Below are 19,148 nucleotides of genomic sequence, written 5' to 3'. Positions count from 1 at the left end.
CTTCTCCTTTTTCGCTAGGCTCCGCCTCTGAGCGTCTTTGCGCATGCGCCGGGCTGATGAGCGGTCAGCCTTTGGAATGTTCTCGGTGAGTATCATAGAGAGGGCGTTCCTCCCGCCTGCCTAGAAAGGCAAGCAACGGCGGCCATTTTTACATGACGATAAGTGCTGTGGTGGAGCTGAAGAAGGGGTGCATTGCCTGATGTGGGCACTGTTGGGGAGGTTCCTTGTGGCGCAAGCGCCGGCTCGGCGGATAGTTCTTCACACCGAGTCCGCGGGTGTGGCCTGCTGAAGGGTTTCTTGGAGGTGCAGGGGTGACTTGGAGGAGGCTGGAAGGCCTGTGGGTGCTAGTTGGGTGATGACTGGGGCCTCCTTGCACCTTATGGTCTGGGCCTGTGGGGCTGCAGCAGGCAGGCTTGTGCCATGCTATTTAGAGGTCCTAGCTACCTCCTTTTCTATTTTCAGTGGGTGTCTTGATTGTCCCAGCTGTCTTATAGATAAAGTAGGCTCAGCCTTGCACCTGCTGGCACACCAGTTTATGGCCTAGCTTGGGGTTCCTAATAACTCTGTTTTTCTCTCTATCATCTTTCCAGCTGCAGGTGTCTTCACCATAGCTCACGTTACCATGGCCACCCACTTCTCCAAGGATCAGGAGGAGAGAGTGCGTAGAAAATGGCTTATGCAGGCCCACTGCTGTGATGCGTGTCTCTGTAAAGAGACCTTCCTGTTCCTCTAATAACGTGGCAGATTGCTGTACTGTGTAGCTTTTTGCAGGAAAGTGGCTGATACTGCTAAATTCCTTGTGCTTTTCTGCTTATGTAGTGATGGAGATATTGTATGACAGCACAGAGCTTAACTGCTTAACTAAATGTCTGGGAATATCTAGTGCTGACATACTGATAGTATGTTGAAGATGTGCACTAATCCAGTTGTACTCTCTGTTACGTAATTTTCCTTTTTAAGCATTGATTTTGTAAAATTAACTGCTTAGTTGGCACATGGTATTCATAGCAGATCTTGTAGTTTGGGTATATTGGGTTTGTAATTCATGCCAACTCATTTACCTGTGAGCTGCATCTTAAATTCGATGTCTTACACTCTCTACTGTACAGGCTTGCCAGATTCCCTGTTAACTGAGTATTCTGTTATCTGAATCTGCACTCTTAGCTTATATTTGTTTACTCCTCTGTTTGTGGTGTTTTCCAGATCAAGTGTGTTAAGGGGGACCTTTTCTCATGCCCCCAGACGGACTCACTGGCTCATTGCATCAGCGAGGACTGTCGCATGGGTGCAGGCATAGCTGTTCTTTTTAAGAAAAAGTTTGGAGGCGTACAAGAGCTGTTAGACCAACGTGAGTGATACACGTGGGGTGGACATGCAGGAGCTGAAGGGAAAAACCTTGATTTCCAGCAGTAAGGGTATTCCAAGCTACTTAGGGTGCAGGGGGGATTATGTAGCAGAGTGTGACTGTTCTAAAAATACCATCTTTGTTTCTTCACTTTAGAGAAGAAGACTGGGGAGGTGGCAGTTCTCCAAAGAGAGGACCGATATATTTACTACCTGGTAAGAGTGGGACATTACTCTTATGCTTCCCTCTAACTAAACTTTATTCGATACGATGACGAAGGCTTTAAAATAGTTGTGGGGTTTTTGAGTTTCTTCTAAATAAGAAGTGTGAGATGTATTACTCAAATCTTGCTCGTCAAGGAGAAGTCAGGCTCTCTTATGTATGTGTATTTAAACTTTAAATTGACAGAACTAGCTGCTAAATGATACAATTTTAAGCTGTGAAACATAGTTCTTTTTCCCTTCACAGTAGCAAGTCTGGGTATGAAGTTTCAGAGTGTAGTTGAATGTGTTTTTTAGAAAAAAAAAAAAATAGTTTGCAGTGACCATGCCAAAGGCACAACTGATCCTTTACTTTTATACTCAGATTACAAAGAAGAAGGTTTCTCACAAACCGACATACGAGAACATGCGGAAGAGTTTAGAAGCCATGAAAGCTCACTGTCTAAACAATGGAGTTACTGACATTTCCATGCCTAAGTAAGAAAATTAGTTGCTACAGTGTAAATACTTAAATGTTTCTTGTATAGAAAGATGTTTGAAAGATGATCCCCTGCTGTGAAATAAGAGTTCAAGTATCCACTTCTAGTCAACTCTTCTGCTCAATTATGCAAATGAAACTTGCATTTCTCAGTGCGTTTAAATGATAGCAAAACATGCAGGCTTGGTTGTTTCTTTATTTTAACTACATTATGTTGATTTATGGTGAACTGAGTTAGTGCCACATAAAATTGTAGCTGCTTGAAGGGCTGGTTGTTCATAGCATGCTCCAAAAGAAGCCATTACAGCTGTTTTTGGTGTCTTATTTTCCAGGATTGGATGTGGACTTGACCGCTTGGATTGGAGTAAAGTTTCGGCAATACTTGGAGAAGTGTTTGAAGACACAGATATAAAGATCACAGTTTACTCTCTGTGAGCAGAAGAGTTTAGAGAGAGACCCATTTCCCTTGCTTTCACGAGTGGAAATCTGTTAACTGATGAGGGGGGGAAACTGCATGCTGAGCACATTCTTCTCCTGAGCGTAGCTCACTCTTGTGTTGGCAGTGGCTTTTAACAACACCACACAAAGGAAAAAAGCTCCAGAGCAGCTAATTGGGGATGTAGTGTTCAGGGAGCCTGTGAAGAAGGCGGGGTGGGTGTTGTGGTAACCCCCTAGGAGTTCCTGGTCTGTCCCAGCAAGCCACCAGATGTCACTGGTTCTCCACGGAGCACCTGCCTGCACTAGAGCTTCTGCTTAAAGCTGACAGTTCCTGCGCAGAGTGAATTGGAGCTGTCTGTTGATTAGGTATTTGTTGTTTCGTAGTTACGGTTGATAATGATGAGCTGTGGAGTCCTGTCAATTTTTTAAGTTTTGCGATGTTAGTATCTGGCATACAGTTTACTTAAGTAATCTGTTCATTACAGGATTAAAAATTTTAATTTCTATCTTCTGGCCACAAATAAAGATTTTTTTATTATGAGATTGTACACCCTAAGGATCATGCTGTCAACATTAAATAAATAGCTCCTCAGTACTCTACCGTCAGATTGGATCATGGGCCTTTTGAAAAACACTATATGTGTTGTGGCTGTGTTCTAGAGGAAAGCTGAGTTTTGAAGGGGAATGCTGGAGATGTGTAAAGACACATTGTGGGTGTGTTTTATGCTGTATAATTGGTATAGTCTGCAGAACTCACTTTTCTGAGAATCCACACGTGAATGACTGATGTGCTGTAAAAAGCTGTAGCATGGAGTTTAAGGTTTGTTTTTCGTATTTCTTTTTTTAGTGCATTTGTAGTTTAGCTGTTGTATGTAGGTTGGTGTTTGATGTCTGTCATCGATAGCAAAAGCAAATCAGTAGCACAGTTCATCAGATCATTGGTAAACACTTGATTTTTGAAAGTTTGGTTCCAGTACTGAAGAACTATCATATACTCCGCATTTTCTTTATGTTTGTTGTTTCCCACCCTCCCGTAAGTCTTTTTTACTTGTGTCATGCTGAATGCCCATAAAAATGCCAGATACATTGAGTAAACCTTAAAAATGGGACATAATGGCTGAGAAGTTTGTAGCATAAGATAGGGTTCCTAATTAGTTTTCACTATGAATTGAATAGGTGGAGCGTTTTCTGTTCTTAGTATTGTGGATTAATCTGTATTGTATGGTTTCTTTGCTGATGCAGATCTACAAATCCTGTTTGTGTCTTTAAGAGCTTCATATTGTTACTTTCCTTGTTTGTTGACCATTATTTGTGAACTTGTTTTTGGTGGATAATTGCTGTAGCTAAATACACAACTGGAAAAAAAAAATAAACTCAAGACAAATAGGAACTTGGAGTATTGAGCTGATCAAGAGCAGACATGAAGACTGCTCATTGATTTAGTCCTTGCGTTCGTTTTGTGTTAGCTTTTTAAATCTAGTGGCAAAGAGATGAAATCCACAGCGGCTGCACAGAAGTGTTCTCATTGCCGCTTGGTTTTTCTGCCTTCAAAATTTATGCCAGAATTTAAGTGCAGGTGACTGAGTAAGAGGTGGGTGTGGTCAGCAGTTTTATGTGTGTGTGTCTAGCACCATTCCAACTTGTGACAGTGCAGGAGAGACCAACAGGAAGAACTGGTGGGACGAATTAGCATTATCTGACTCCATTTCTTAGCTGATGAGTGACCCTGTGACCCTTGTTCGGTCTGTGCCTTGTTTTAAATGGGAAGTGATATGTCCATATTGTCTCTGTCTCCCACTCTTGAAATTTTTTTGGCATATAGTAATTCTCCCTTCTCATGCTGCACTTCAGCTATGAAATATTTCATACGTGGCTGTCCCAGGATGTCTCACTTGTCAGATAAAATTTAGGACCTCTGGCAAATAGAGAAGAAGGAATAAACAGTGCTATAGGTTTTTGCAGTGACTTCCAATTTTATTTCACTTTGCTTTTCCCAGTTTTATATCATAAACAACATTGAACAAGGGGAGAAGGTATTTGAAATCAAGTACTTTGGGCTAACTGATCTATTCTAACTTATGGTGGAACCCTAATTTAAATCACAGCTCTGGTTATTGAGGAGAACAGAGGAAGAAAACCTGTTTTTCATCTTAAGTCCCTTTCTTTTTAATATTTATGAAGTATGTACTTTCTAAATGCATTTATCTAATTGGCAGCTTTGTTCTAAGATCTTTTCTCATAAAGTAGTCCCAGTATGTGAGGCCTGCAGTCTTCCGTGTAGGTCCACTGCAATCCATTTCATTCAGGGCTTTAACCACGCAGTATGTTGCCTTCTCTTTTCCTATTGGCAGAGGCAGCATAGGGTTGTTTGGGGCAGGGAGGAGGAACAAAATAAACCAAAAAAATCCCAAACACCAAAGATCTGTGTTGTGTTTGTAGTCTGTCAGGGCCTAGTCTTCCGGAAGCTGGTACTTCATCGTGCTGGAATCAAAGCTTTGGAAAGCGGGAGTGTCCCAGATGTCCAAGACTGTCTCATCTGTCTTCATAGATCTCTTCTGAATTGGTCCTGGGGAAGGAACAAGAGAGACTTATTAGGAGCTTCAAATGTTTTCATGGTTTATGGCTTAAACAGGTGACTCTTCAGTATCCCTTAAAACAAGGCATTCTGCAATGATGACTGATTTCCTTTAGTTGCTGGTTTGTGGTTTTTTTTTTTCTAGAGGGCTAGACTTCAGGGGTAGGGGAAATCCCCATTTTTCCTACATTCCTCTCACTGTTTCCATGTTTCCTGAATATCAAGCATGTGGGAAACAATGAGGTATTCTTGTTGCACCTAGTGACCCTAGTATGTTTTTATTCTTTATGGCTGGAGGTGTTTGAGAAGAAAAGAAACCCAGCTCTAAGTCCTTTACGTGTCTGCTGTGGAGGAGCCCACTGCAGTGTTAACTACCCTTCAAGGGCTAAGGTACTGCCTAGGATTATTTTCAGTACTCGGGTACAGGCAAACCCAGCCAGGTGCGTATGAGAGTAACAGTAACTGAAGTTGGCTTTGGGTTACACCTTTAACAACCTGAAGAAAAAGAGGAGTCTGTAATACTAATACAAGGAGATAGGTGACCAAGCAGAAATCCTCACTCACGTGAGCTTCAGTGCAAAATCTCAGCCAGCTTTTCCTCATAATACTGGAAGTTCTCTTGAATGTCCTCCCATGGCACGAAAGCCTTTGCTTCATCTCCTTCCTCCTGTTCCACAAAGTTCTGCCAGACATACTCAAAGTCTTGAGGCTTCATAATCCTCAGCTTGCAGCCAGCTGCCTTCATTTTTTTCAGGGCAGCCTGCATTTCTGGCTCTTCCCACATGAAGAGGCGCCCTACCATGATTGTCAGACGCAGGTTCTTGTTCTTCTTTAGAGTCTCGATTATCCGATCAGCACAGGTCACACAGGGACTGGAGGAGACATACCAGGTGATGTTGTAGCGGAGGCTTGATTCACACTTCGGTAAAATTGTGTTGAAGAAAGCCATTTCTGCATGGGCGGCTGCATGCTCGTCTTCCAGGTAACCCCGAGAAGTCACTGACTCTTTGCCTTGGGTCTCAATAACATAACACAGGAAGGTTTTGTTCCTGCCTGAGCTGTATTCCACGTTCCTGAACTGGAATTTGAAAAATATGGCTGGGAGGCGTTCCCTATAGAAAGTTGAGAGGAGAGAAGCATCTCAGTGGCAGAAAGAAAGGGTTACAGCATTGGTTCAGTTCCTGTACGTGATCTTGGACAAGTTGCTGCATCTATGATGGCTGTATTTTTCCATGTATTAAAAGGAGACGCCTTTCAATAGGAGGGTAGCAATACATTAAAAATTACAAGATACTCAGCTAGCTTTGCTGTATGGTGAGGCATCCAGGCCCATTCTCAATGCCTAGTCTTTCTCACTTAATTTTAACAAACTTATACTGGGAATTTCTGGTATCTGCATTGAGTTATTTTAAGAGGAACTTGTTTCTGAAATTTATTTCTTGTGACTATGGTATTTACTGTTGGTAAGGAGGGGCAGCAATTGTCGTTTTCCTAGTCTTAATGTACCTGTACACTGAACTGTTCTATTGTTTTCTAAACCATTAATACAGTTCTTTCAGTGTGGTGTTGCAATGTTAATCTGCATGATCTGTCGTCCTGAATTGCTAGGATGATAACTCTGGCCTTGCTAATTAATCTTTTACCCCCAGTGCTTTTGCAGTCTGGATTTCCTCTGACTAGAGAAAATTGTGACTGACTAGTTGCAGTTTTTACATGTTCTAGTTTTATTCTTCCAGTATCAGTTGAATATTAATATTCAGTAGGATTATGTTGTGACTTTGGCTTAATAAGATATCTGAGATCAAATCTAACTTCACTATGAAAAAGTGTATCTCCCACTGAAGTTTGATAGCTGTCTCATGGATACTACTGATAAGCTTCGGATACTTTTTTTTAATGTTGTGCACCTCTTCCATTCTGGGTTTCTAAATTAGCATAATCCAAAGTGAATCATCACAGTGAATAATGTGTTTGCAGTCATCTTTCAGCCAAACAAGGTAGTCTGCTGTTATTTAGGGAGGTTAAAATTAGTCCCTTAAAATACTGTATAAAGCTTTTACGCATTGCTGACTGAAGAGGTGAAAAAGGAAAGCTGCATCGGCTCATGGTACCTGTTCCATCCTAATGGAGTACCAGGCTTTCCTGATTGCCCCCTGTATCATCTAGCTGTGGAGTACATCAGTACAAGGACTAGTACTTCAAGGATGTTAGGTGAAAAAAAGATTGCTGGCAACATGGCTTGTGACCTGCTAAATGCTACAAACGACGGGAGTGAAAACTGCACAGAGTAGCCAAAGTGAAATAATGAAAAGTAATAACACAATATTTCAGTTATTACACACTAGTAATCTTCTGGCATGTTGTACTCCTCTCATCTGAGCTTTAGGTGGACCTATAACCTTGATACTCCCACTGAGGCAGTAATGAATTTTTGTAAAACAGTGTCTTATTCATCCCTGTCTCATCTACAGTCAGATTATAATGTCAGGCCTCTCCAGGGGGTACACTGAGCAAAGGTCAGGAGAGATTCTCAGACTCTTGGAAATTTTAATTGGTAAGAGCAATGAGGCTGCAGCAGTAAGTGGCGAAGCGTCATTCTGCTGAGAGGAAAGACAATTTGTGATGCAACATCTCACAAGATCTCTCCAGAGACACGGTGAATGGTATGGAAAAAGAGTGAAGAGAATCAAAATCGGTATGTTGTGCTCGGTTAGTAATGTGGGAACGAATGAATGTACTGTCAGTTTGCTAGTGAGAGATGCTGGTACGGCCCACAGTGAAAATGTGGGATGCACTTAGGACTTCTTCATTTAATACCTGGTTGCAAATATTACATTACGTACTGTAAGAAAATGGCTTTTTGCTTAGATAAGAATTGGAAATTGCATGCTAAGTACATAACTCAGAGTAAACTATAGCTGTTGTCAAGCTGCTTTAGCTGTATTATTTTAAAAGTGTAAATAAAATTTTTCATAAATGTTTAACTCCGCTTACAAAGTTTCAGGAATTTCTCTTCGGTATGTGTAATATTCCATACTTGTCTTAATGCAGCCAAGGCTTTTCTTGCTGCCGAAGTCCCATGGCATTTTTGGCTTTTGAGAAAGTTAAAACATAAAAGAACACCCTTGTATTTAATTTTTTATGATACTACAGTAGTATTTAGGGTCCGTTTGGGTCTGCTACACGGATTTGCAGTAAAAGGCCTGGAGTTGTAGTTCCCTCTTCTGCTTTCTATTTCCCAACAGCACAGTTTTACAGATGAACAACTTGACTTGGAATATCAGTGTACTATGCCAGCCAAATGGTGTGAGAGTTGATGCAGTTAGGTTGGCACAGTTGTACTTTATACTGAGGGAGGAAGATCATTAGTCTTCCAAATGCAACAAGATGTATGAGTCAAAACAATTTTGTTCCTAAAATTGCATCTACACTGAGAATATCTATTCTTGCTGTCAGTCAAGGACCACTGTAATTGTTTTCACATATCATTGATTCGTGACAGTGGAAGCTTAGAGTACAAGTTTGGCTTTAGAAATTTTACTAGAAGCAGGTTTTCAGCTGCTTCTTAAATGATATAGTGAAACCCTTATATTGTTCAGTTCTACTTAGATGAGATCTGCACAAGACAGGACTTAATAGAAAAGCCTGTTTGGGAGCTTTCCATGCTATTACTGTTTTAGCTGGCAGTATATTAATAAGGGATGAGAAGCAGTAGTGTGGATACAGACTTGTATTTTGATTAATGAGAAAATAAACCATGCTGATTGGGTATGATTTGGTCTATGGTTCTCTGGTTTGCATTGAGAGTTTGCACAAGCCTACGTAAGGGAAAATTGCACTGGCTTGCTCAATTGTTAAACTACTCAGGAAGACTACTTTGGCTTCCTTTTCTTAGCACTTTGACCACTGTTCGCTTATGTTAGATAACTTAAAGTTACCCATTAGAGCGAGTCTCCTTTTCTTTAACATGAGTTGCAAGACTTGCACTGATTTTATTAAAAAACATTATCAGGCTCTAATTTGGCATAATGCCTCTTATTCCCTACCTTCTTTCTCTTGTTCTTTGAGACAAAAAAAGTTTCACATGCTTCCCAGAATAGCACTTTTCCTGTTTTTTACATCCTAGATGATGAGTGGTTCTTTGATTAATGATTTAATGATTATTTAATTAATTATTTCTTTAAGTCCAGCAATGTTGGATCTAACATGAGCCACCCATTGCCTTGTTTCAGAGCTAAGTTTGTAAGTTTGTTTTAAAATAACATCATGTATTTAAGTGTAGCACATCAGAGTCACATGGAAGTTCATTCCTGATTTAACTCTCTTGACTGCAAAGCGGTTGCATCAGTGATGAAATTGAGTCTCTATGTTTTGATGAGCTGTTTGAACAGCAGCGATCTGTTCCCGGATGTATTGACTCAGTGGTGTGTGTTTAGTCAGGCCTTCTACATGGATTTTATTGCTTATCATCTCGGTGTCAGATTATCTGGGATGTTCACCTAAATCTGTCCTCCTAGCAACATGGAATATGCATCAGCTTAATTAATAAGTTTCCGATAAAGACTATAAACAACGCTAAGGGCATCTTCCAAGCCTGTAAGTAGCTGGCTGAGAGCTTGGAAAATGTGGTGGTCATGGATACGTAAGCAACCAATGATCTGTGTGTGCTGGTTAGCAAGAATCTGTTTAATCCCATGTACCTTAGTGCAGGGAGGACATTTCAGCACGAGTGCGAATTGTAAATTGTCCTGACAGGGCTTAACTGAGTCCTTGCTATGTGACTCTTCCCAGCAGTGGGGGTTTGCGCAAGGTGTCTCTGGTTCTCGGAGTAATTGGAAAGCCCCGTAGTGAGTGATATAGCAGTGAAAGAATAGGCAAGACCAAACCATATGTACCATAAAACTGCATATGTATTTAAATACCCTATGCTGCATAATCCCACCTTTGGTGAGTTATGGCATGCTTGGCAGATGACCCTCATAACTTACTGCAAAGTGAAGTGTGGTATTGTTTATTTGGGTAGATTAAAACTCTTTGCAAACAATTGAGCATCAAAACGCATCCCTGAAATTGCTGTCAACTACTACAAAAATCTGTGTCAGCTTCTTTGGAAACTCAAGTCTAGCTTTGAATAGACCGTTTCTGAGTAAATGAATAATTCTTGGCAAGCCTATTTTCCCATGTTTGAATGACAGGTGGTGTACAAATGTTAGTATTATCTCTATTTTATCCTTTTTTTGTGTTTTGTTCCAACATTAAGGAAAGATAATGCTAACAAAATATGCCTAGGAGATATGAGTTCCGTTCTCATATTTGTTATGCTGGAAGTTGTGCTGCTATAAATGCTAAACATACAAATTGTGTTGTCTTGCCTATGATTTCGCAATCTATTAAGATACACAAATATCAGATATTTTGGTGACTAGGCTAATTGCTTTTCTGCTTTTGTTTTTTCTTGCAATTAGTGAAGTTTTCTTGCCATTTCCCTCTCCAGTACAGTCATTGTACTTAGTGTAAGACTTGCAGGTAAGGTTTATGTATATGGAAGGTTCTTTGAAAAATGATTTATAGGCACTGAACTGTCACAACACTCTTAATAATCACCTGCTCCAGCAGTAAGATGCAGGTGGTCACACAGCTCACTTGCGGGGTATGGGAAGGTAAAAGTTGAAATCTTCGTTATCCTACTTCTCTGAAGGTCATCATTAAATGGTGATCTTTAGGCATTTTCTAAATGCCTCAAACCTAACTTATTGAAGTGCTTGCCTTGGGTAGCAAAGTGATTTGTCATCTGTTATATCATATTGAGATGAAAAAGATTTAAACTTTGAGACAGAAACCTCAATCTGTAAGAATGGTGCTGGATTGAACAGACAATGTGCTTTTAAGTTTGCTGAAGTAAGGTAGGCTGGAGGAACACAGCGGCTGCCCGGCATGACCCTGGCACTATTGCATGCTGGCTGGGTAGGAGAAGAGAATGAGAACTTCTAATGAGAAAATAAAAATGTGGGATTATTTAGAAGATGCTGTAAACTAGTAGGAGATATTCTTTAGATTTAAATATTTGTTCAGTGGTTATTTATACTATGGTCTTGGCTTGTTTGAGCTGCTAAAACAGGGTCCTTTTCTGCTCTTTGACAACTATTCACAAATAAACTCATTCATGCTGGGTTCATTGATTATAGAAAGCTTGGAATGATCAACTGTAACAGGAACCAAGGATTTATCACTGCTAGAAGGAGCCTCATTTACACCCTGGGGAAAGTGTAAATTAATGTGTCTACTTAAATGTCATGAAAAGTACACAGATGGGGTTTATATTTATCCAGGACTGTGGTGAGCCAAATGTTGACCAAAAAAAAAGGGGTTAATATTCTTAAACAGAGTAATTGGGTTCCCAGTGTTTTTCTTGTAAGCCAGACTCTAAGGCTTAGAGTTACAAGCAACAGCTTAAAAACTTGGCTGTGTGTCATAAGATGCCCCTAATCCAAGGGCTAAAACTGAAATGCAATGTAATTGAATTTAAGTGCTTCCGCAGTTGCAGTTATGTGTTTTCTCATAATTCACATAACTGGCTTTATTGGCTGAAAATTTGTAAATAATTGGAAAAATCCAAACAATGATCATACCAGGTCGAGGCACAGTCTAAACTCACAGTGTACTACTTATAATGAAAGTTAAAATTGCTGGAATTTTCTGTACCCCCTTCAAGGGTCCTTCAGGACTTCTGCTTTACTTTCTCATTCCCACCTTTAATAGCCAGCATATTAGTCATAAACTAATAATCGGAGGAGATTTGGTAATCATTCCTACAGGAATTCACCAGATATTTATAATCACTTTCCAAACAGTATTGTGATGAGGACAGTATAAATACTCACATACTGACAGCTCTATGGTCCCTCACCAACTGTCTGAGTACTTTCATTTCAGAAGCTTAAAACTCCTGTCTGTCTTGGTATCGGGGTATTGAATGTGAAAATCAGCTGGTATCAGCTTAATGTATGTAGATGTCATAGCACAGGCTTTAACTTGTCCCTAGAAGAGCGTTACCCGAGGCTTCCTTGCATCACTTGCCGCCCTTAACTCAAGTGCCTCTGCCCCGGTGCAGTTCCAGCAGCGCAGCTCGCTCCTCAGCCTCGGCAGGTTGAGTTTTCCTATTGTTACCCCTTTCTGCAAGCACATGTCATCCCTTGCGTTCTTGCTGCCACCTTTCCAGAGTGGAAAGTCTTCTGCAATGCTCCTGTCATTTCAATAAATAATTTCATTGCAGGATGATGCTAAGAAAGTATTTTTCATCCATAATTAGAACACCAAGGAAGTTTGAAGATACTGCCCAATTCCTTAGCATTCCTAATTGAAAGTTGAGTGCTCTAAGGCTGAAAAACCTAATTTTCTCTTTGAAATTCATTTTAGTACATCTTAAGTGTCTAGAAGTTGTCACCATATGTGTCATTGGTGCAATGGCTTATAAGAACAATTTTTGGTGTCTTAGCTCCGTTCCTAGCAGAGCAATGTGCTTTTTTTAATAGTCACTGCTCAAGCAGATGTGAGTTATTTCCATGATTGTGTATGACAGAGACCAAAGGCTGTGAACAGCCCCACACCAAGAAGTGATTTTCAGAGCAGACACATTTTAAGAAGAAAATGTTTTTTCACCCCTGTGCAGGAATGTAACCCAATTGTGTGAGATCAGACATAGATGCTGTCCTGCCCCATGCATTGTTTTCAGAAGCACCAGCTAATTTTTTCAGGGTTTTTTTATCTTTTTTACCGGTGACCACGTCACAGGCAGAAGGATTCCAAGTGGGATTTTAAGAGTCAGGCCTGAGCTTTACATTCAAGCATCTGGAAGAAATCATGGGTTTGGTTTACATGCTGGGAACACTGCCTTGTGACTGCTAAGGGAAACCAGAGGGGAGAACTACGTAGGGCATCTTGCTACTGCTACAATGAGCATTTTGAAATGCTTAGAGATAGCTGCAACTAGAAAAAGCTCTGAAATCAGCTGTCAGTTATGTCTGAGAGAATTCAGCTTCCTAGTAGATCTCTGTTAACATCTGCCTTTTTCAAAGGCCAGGCTCGCTGGAATAAGAGGAGCTGCTTGCTGCTTTGCTGTTTTGAAAACTGTCTATTGTTTTGGTGCCTGTCTGCAAGTTAGACTTTTTTGAAAGTCGGGTTCCAGCTGTGGGTGTGGAGCCCTTGAAAATACGCACTTTTAGCTCTCTTGAAAAATCTATCCCTTCGGTCCAGAAAGCAAATCAGCCATAGCAGAGGTACTTTTCCTAATCCACAGATAGAGAAACTTTCAGACAAGAGCCATTGATCACACCAAGAAATCAATATTCAGTGCTCGTCAAGGGCCAGTACCTTCCGTCCCGTTATCATCAGGCAAGGGATCCCGCTGCAGACAGTGACACTACTTGCCCTGTAGCGTCAATGCTGTAGAAACAGACCTGCTCGTATAAAACAAACAGATTCGTCTGCCTGCCTGCTGTGCATCCATCCTCTGTAAAACTCGCTGAAACTTTTAACGAATTCCCACAATAATGCAAGCCATACTTACATCGTTTAAGAATACTTAGAAGCGCACTGGCTGAAGATGCCAACTTTAATTACCCAACCTAAGAGCTGAGGCAGAGACCTTTCAACATCCCCACTTCACTCTCTTGCACCCTTATATTTAAACTTCTTACCCTGTCACAATTTCAAATGGTGGCAGGTCTTCCCGCTTCAACTTCTTCTTCGTTTTTTCCTCACCCTCTTCTGCGTTGTCAGGTTCACCGTTCTGGGTGCTGCTGGGCTCGGGCTCCTCCTGCTTTTCTGCCATCTTCTTGAGTATAGAGGTATTAAGTTATGGCCGCTGGGAAAAAGAAAGAGCAATTTCTGAGCGCTGTAAGGGAGAGGAGGCAGCAGAGGGAGGAGGGAAAAACAGAGCTGGGAGTTCCTGCACTAGGCACAGTTGTCAGGAGCTAAATATGGAACAAAGCAGCAGTGATAGAGGCTGGATGGGGTAGGATGACCCAGGGCTCTCAGATGTCGCCTCCTTCCCTTGCTTTCTCTAGGTCTTTTCAACAATCCCTCTTGCTCCCCTTTTAATTTAAAATTAAGTGACGACTTCACTGTGGGCGGGTTAAGCAATGGATGGAAAATCCTGGAAGCAGAAGTATCTATTTATCCATTAGTGTGACAGATAGCTGGCAAGATGCAGAGCTGGCAGCTTTTCCATCTACCTTCTTTTGCCAGTTTATTATATTGCTGACCTTGAAGGACCACTGTTTTGGCTCAGGCAAGAGGGGAGAGGGGCAGTCCCCATTTGGTTTTCTGAAAAATCCCCATTCTTGGTGGATTTGGCCTCACAGGCCACCTGGAGCATCACAGCAGGACTGCTCCGAGGAGCAGGAGACCTGCCTTTCCTTCCACCCTGCTCTCCCGTGCAGGGACACTGAAAACAGGAGCTGCACAGGGTGAAATCTTCCTTGTTGAAGTTGATATCAGATCGTACCGGTGTAAACGCAAGCCAGAACCTTTAAAATGACATTTTAAAGTCAGCCTTAGAATTCACAGCGAGGTGGTATTTCTGGTGCAGGGTAATTCCAAGTGCACGTGCTGAGCAGTTGCCTGTTGTTCTGCGTTTTTTCTCTCCGTTGCCCGAAAGTGCCCGGCATACTGGGAGTTATAACATAGCTAGGTAAGAGCAAGCATTTGAAAACTGCTGGGCTTACCGAGTCTTGCAGTATTTCTTTGTTCCTTTCACCTTTGCTGCCGCAGGGGATGCAGACGTTGAACGAGTGGTTGCACGGGAGCCAAAGAACCGGGCAGATGGGAGCCTGTGGCGGAGGTGCGATGAGAAGTGAGGTGTGTGGTCGTGCAGCAATAACTGGGACTGGTGTCAGCAGTGTGCCCAGGACAGACTGCTGGAGACGTTCTGCTAAGGTACTTCTTGGGATATGCCTGAACTAGTGTGGGTGTGGAATCTGCCTTTCATACAAAGACAAATGAGGAGGACTATGAAGATTTTATTGACATGAGTTTGGGATGTTCGGTTTGCTCAGCACTGTATCAAGCAGATTTCTCGAAGAGGCTGTGGTAACTTAGAAGGATGCTTGGGGGTAATGTAGCTTTCACATGAGATCTACAAAGAGTTTTATATGTTGGGGGTGTGTGTGGGGTTTTTTTTTTTTTTTTCCTTCAGGATTATGCAAAATTCTTCCAATTTCTCACTCTAAATTTAAATCATTTAAAGTTTGTAAAATCACATGTGGGCCAAGCCTAATGGAAACCAGAGTAAGATTTTTTCTCAGAGACTAATCCTGCTATGCCATGAGGTTGGAAGTAAATAAAAAATATGTAGCTGTGCAGAACTCATGTTTTAGCCAAAGCATATTGGAAATCAAATCTCCAGTATCTTGGGTTCTGCACTTAGTTCAGAACCCACCATCATCCAGATTTTGGTAAATATGAAATATTAAGCTATATTTGATTGATTATTCTGTCTGTACTTAGTAGAAAACATCTTAGTTTGAGGAGGACCAATTGTATTCTGTAGGAATCAAATAGGTGTGAATACCTGCTTTCAGGCCAAACTCAAGTCTTCACGATACTGTTGCGGTCAGCTCTTTAGAGACTTTAGAGGGATCTGCACTATCACAACGTGAAATAAATTTATACCATTGGGCAGATAATTTATTCTAGCTATTCTTTCAAGCCCCCTTGCTTGAAAGAACAACAGCCTGCCTTTCTGTGCTGCAGTATCCTTCATAGCTTTTCCTTAGTAACATCATCGAAATGCCGTTGTTCTGGGGACAGAGCACCCCCCCTTTACTCCCACACTGTTTGCTAGTGATGAGAAGTTGTTTATTTGATGACTGACACAGCTGGCATGGAGAGTATTGTGACAACAGCGCAATTAAGGATTTGACAAGTTCCAAGACATCCTATCCGTGGAACATGTATCTTTCATTTTCATGGTACAGAATTTTATTTATTTTTAAGCTTAAAATACTTTCCTGGAGGGCAGGTGTAGTGTTTTTCCTCTTGCATGGTAACTATGCTCAAATTCCCACTCCCCCGTCCAATTACTCTCACCTTTGACATTTCAGGCAGTGTTTTTGGGGATGGGAATCCTCTCTTAATGAGTGACAGCTTGTTTCCTTCTTACCCTTATACTTTAGAGAAGCATTCCAGCCCCTCTTCAGTCCCTCTGACCCACTTTCCTTTATTTTTGGAAGCTCGTGACGACTAGGGTCCCATCTTTCCTGCAGCTTTCACTGGCCTGGCCCCTCTGCAGGCTTCGGGGCTGAGCTCTAATCTAATCTCGGGAATGTGGCACTGAGACTCTACCTCTCTCCAGCCCTTGCCCAGCTGCCCCGCGGCTCCATCTAGGGCAGCGCACGAAATAGGGATGATCCACCCCCCTGCAGCGTCTGCCTGCGCCAAAAATATAAAGGGATGCCACCGAGCTGCCGTCAATCTGACATTCTGCGCTGGAGCCATAGGAACGAAAGCTTTGATCAGTTTTGTTCGGTGGTTTTTAAGTGACCCCAGTTCCCCCGGAGTGCACACGTGTGCACAAGAGCACGCGTGCACGGCCTAATGACTGAAGCCAGTGATGGAAGGTTTTTTCCGTCAGCTAGTTCAGAGGAGGAGGGTGCTGAGAGGTGCCAGGGATGCGACTCGCCTCACCTAAGGACCTCCCAATGGCACTTGGGTTAACTAAAATCATCGTGCTTGCCAACCAGCATTTTTACTGAGGCTTCCCTCCACCCTGCCCTTCTCCCCACTGATTTAATGGTTTATTTAGTTGACTCTGAATTTCGTTCTGCTCAGAGGAATCGCTGTACGGCCACAGAAGAGGCACAAGAGATCTGCACGTACATCAGGTCTCGCGCAAGGAGGTTGAGAATCGGCCCGTTGCCTCTCCCCGTTCACTTCCCCACGGCAAGGGCTAAACCGTGCTCGTTCCCAGCAGAGCCCCGTGGCCTCTGCCCGCACCCAGCACGCTGGACGCGGCCGGGAGGTGCGGACTCTTCCCCCCGAGGTAATCCTCTTCAGCAGCTGCACCTCGTACGTGGGGAAACCTCCAAGGGAGTGACCGCAGCCGCCGGATCGCCCACCGAGCCGATTTCCACCTCGCTGGCACAAACCCAAGCTGCGGTTTCCTGCCCGAGCCCGTCCTCCATCCCGTGACAGATGTGTCCCGTAACATCTGGCAGTCCGTCTCCCTTTATTTTCTAAGGTTTGGCTTCACTGTGTCGGGGCACTGAGGCCAGAATGCCTGAACAGACCAGAAGGAGTACTGGGGAGGAGCAGACCTCAAAGGCAGCAAACCTGCGGCGAGGTTGGAAGAGCTGCCTGCAGCGGGAAAGCTGCCAGCGGAGGCGACGGCTGGCGAGGCAAGGCTAAGATGACAGCCTATTCCGGGAGAAGCTTTCTGGCTTTGCTGGAGTATTGGATGTTAAGGTCTGATCCTGCATCCATCCAAGTGCAAAAGAGTTTATGCACTGACTTTAGAGGCATCTCTGAACACTCTGATGCCTTTTTTTTCCCCATCTTAAGTATCTCACGTAGAGTACTGTATTCCCTTGACCTGTCTCCCGGGCAGGTCATCTGCCATTCCTCTAATTGCAGCAGGAGTTACTTTCCTGGAGCTAAAATGGCTGTTACCTTTTCCCGATCACAAAGGGACAGTAGAAGAGACCTGGCTGCAAAAGTCCTTGCCAGGAAAAAGAGGCTTTTATTGCATTCTCGGGCTGAAGGAACATTTTCGGATAGATGCGAGAGTGAAATCAGACACTGGCTGCGTGAGTCATGGCTCGGACGTGCTCTCTATTCCGAGGGGACAGCTGGTGGCACTAACAAAACATCTCCCTAGATACGTTGTCTGGCAGCAATCCCCCTCCTGCTTTTTCCAGCTGTAACTACCGTTACGTGATAAATAAATAAACACTCTGACAGTGATGTGCAGAGGCAGCCTTCCTTCCCTCAGCCCCTGTAGGCTCTCACCTGCCCCTCTCCTCCTGCTGCCCGACCGCGATGCCAAGATTTAAAAGAAGGGGCAGGAAACACGCGTGTCGGCCGTGGCAGCGTCCCACGGGCTTGACCTGGACGGTGCCCACGTCCCTCGGTGCGGGGTGGTAGCTCCCCGTGAAAGGTGCTACGCCGGAGCTGAAACGAGCCGTGGTGCAGGCAGAGATAAGCGATGCTCTCGCCTCCTTGCCTGCCTTATCTTCCCAGCTAAAGCCCTCGCACCGCCGTTACCGCGCTGCCGGAGAGCCGGGAAGGAGTCCGTTTTGTTGGCAGACGCTGCTGGCTGTCCGATTAACTCAAAGCCCGACTGGAAGTTAATGACAGCTCCAAGCAGCACAACCTCCTTCCTGCTGGGCTCCTGCCGCAGTTTCAGTGGGAGCAGTTCAAGGAGAGGGCTGGCCCCAGCCATGCAGGTGCTCAGAGCCCCAGGAATTTCCATTCTGCACCACCCCGTGCTGACGAAGGGCGGCAGGGGGAGCTGCTGAACCGTATATCAGCGCTCTGAAGTTAGGATGCACACAGCAGCAAATCCTCTCTAGCATCTGACTATATTTTTAACATGGCTCCAGACTCCGGCAAATCAATTAAAGTTCCTTGCTGCTGAAGCCGGGGTGTTTTCTGGAACAGCTGGTAAATTATTGAATGGGACAAGGCTTAGGAAAGGAGGATGGACTGGAAGGCAGCAAGATTTTGTTTATACAGGAGTGTTGTGTATCCAGCAGCCAGGGGATGTGCCCTTTGGGCTAAGATCAAGTGTAATGATCAGTTTAATATCAAATACGTCTTTCTGGAAAGACTGGCTGAAGTTTGAGGGGAGGGATCATCATTAGACATGGTGATCTGAGAGGTACCCTTCTCTCTAAATGCCACGACCCCATGAAAGCTCTCACGAATGCACGGCCTTTGTCTGAGTCACTGCTTGAATCACGTAGACCGCGACACGTCCCGCCGTGGGTTATAAATGTTCCTGACGCTGGGTGGGACGGGGTATCCATTCCATAAGCTAACTTAGGGAGGGCTGGACAAACACCTTGCGTGCCTGCTGAGGTGATCCAGCCTGCC

General features: G+C 43.4%; 2 protein-coding genes across 2 annotated transcripts; one reads left to right on the top strand and one right to left on the bottom strand.

Moving 5' to 3' along the window:
* Positions 1–199: 199 nt before the first annotated feature.
* On the top strand, positions 200–2,479 carry OARD1 (O-acyl-ADP-ribose deacylase 1). Its single transcript, XM_010285297.1, has 6 exons — positions 200–275; positions 591–658; positions 1,204–1,348; positions 1,502–1,560; positions 1,931–2,043; positions 2,377–2,479. Exons 1-6 carry the CDS (start codon positions 200–202, stop codon positions 2,477–2,479), a joined length of 564 nt encoding a protein of 187 aa, XP_010283599.1.
* A 2,437-nt stretch (positions 2,480–4,916) lies between these two features.
* Positions 4,917–14,098, bottom strand: APOBEC2 (apolipoprotein B mRNA editing enzyme, catalytic polypeptide-like 2). Its single transcript, XM_010285295.1, has 3 exons — positions 13,754–14,098; positions 5,622–6,169; positions 4,917–5,048 (listed from the first exon to the last, which is right to left on the bottom strand). Exons 1-2 carry the CDS (start codon positions 13,885–13,887, stop codon positions 5,629–5,631), a joined length of 675 nt encoding a protein of 224 aa, XP_010283597.1. The 5' UTR covers positions 13,888–14,098; the 3' UTR covers positions 4,917–5,048; positions 5,622–5,628.
* Between the last annotated feature and the right edge of the window lie 5,050 nt (positions 14,099–19,148).

Source organism: Phaethon lepturus, unplaced genomic scaffold (genome assembly GCF_000687285.1).
Source record: "Phaethon lepturus isolate BGI_N335 unplaced genomic scaffold, ASM68728v1 scaffold2424, whole genome shotgun sequence".
NCBI classification, from domain to species: Eukaryota; Metazoa; Chordata; class Aves; order Phaethontiformes; family Phaethontidae; genus Phaethon; species Phaethon lepturus.
This window is presented reverse-complemented; position numbering and strand designations above follow the sequence as displayed.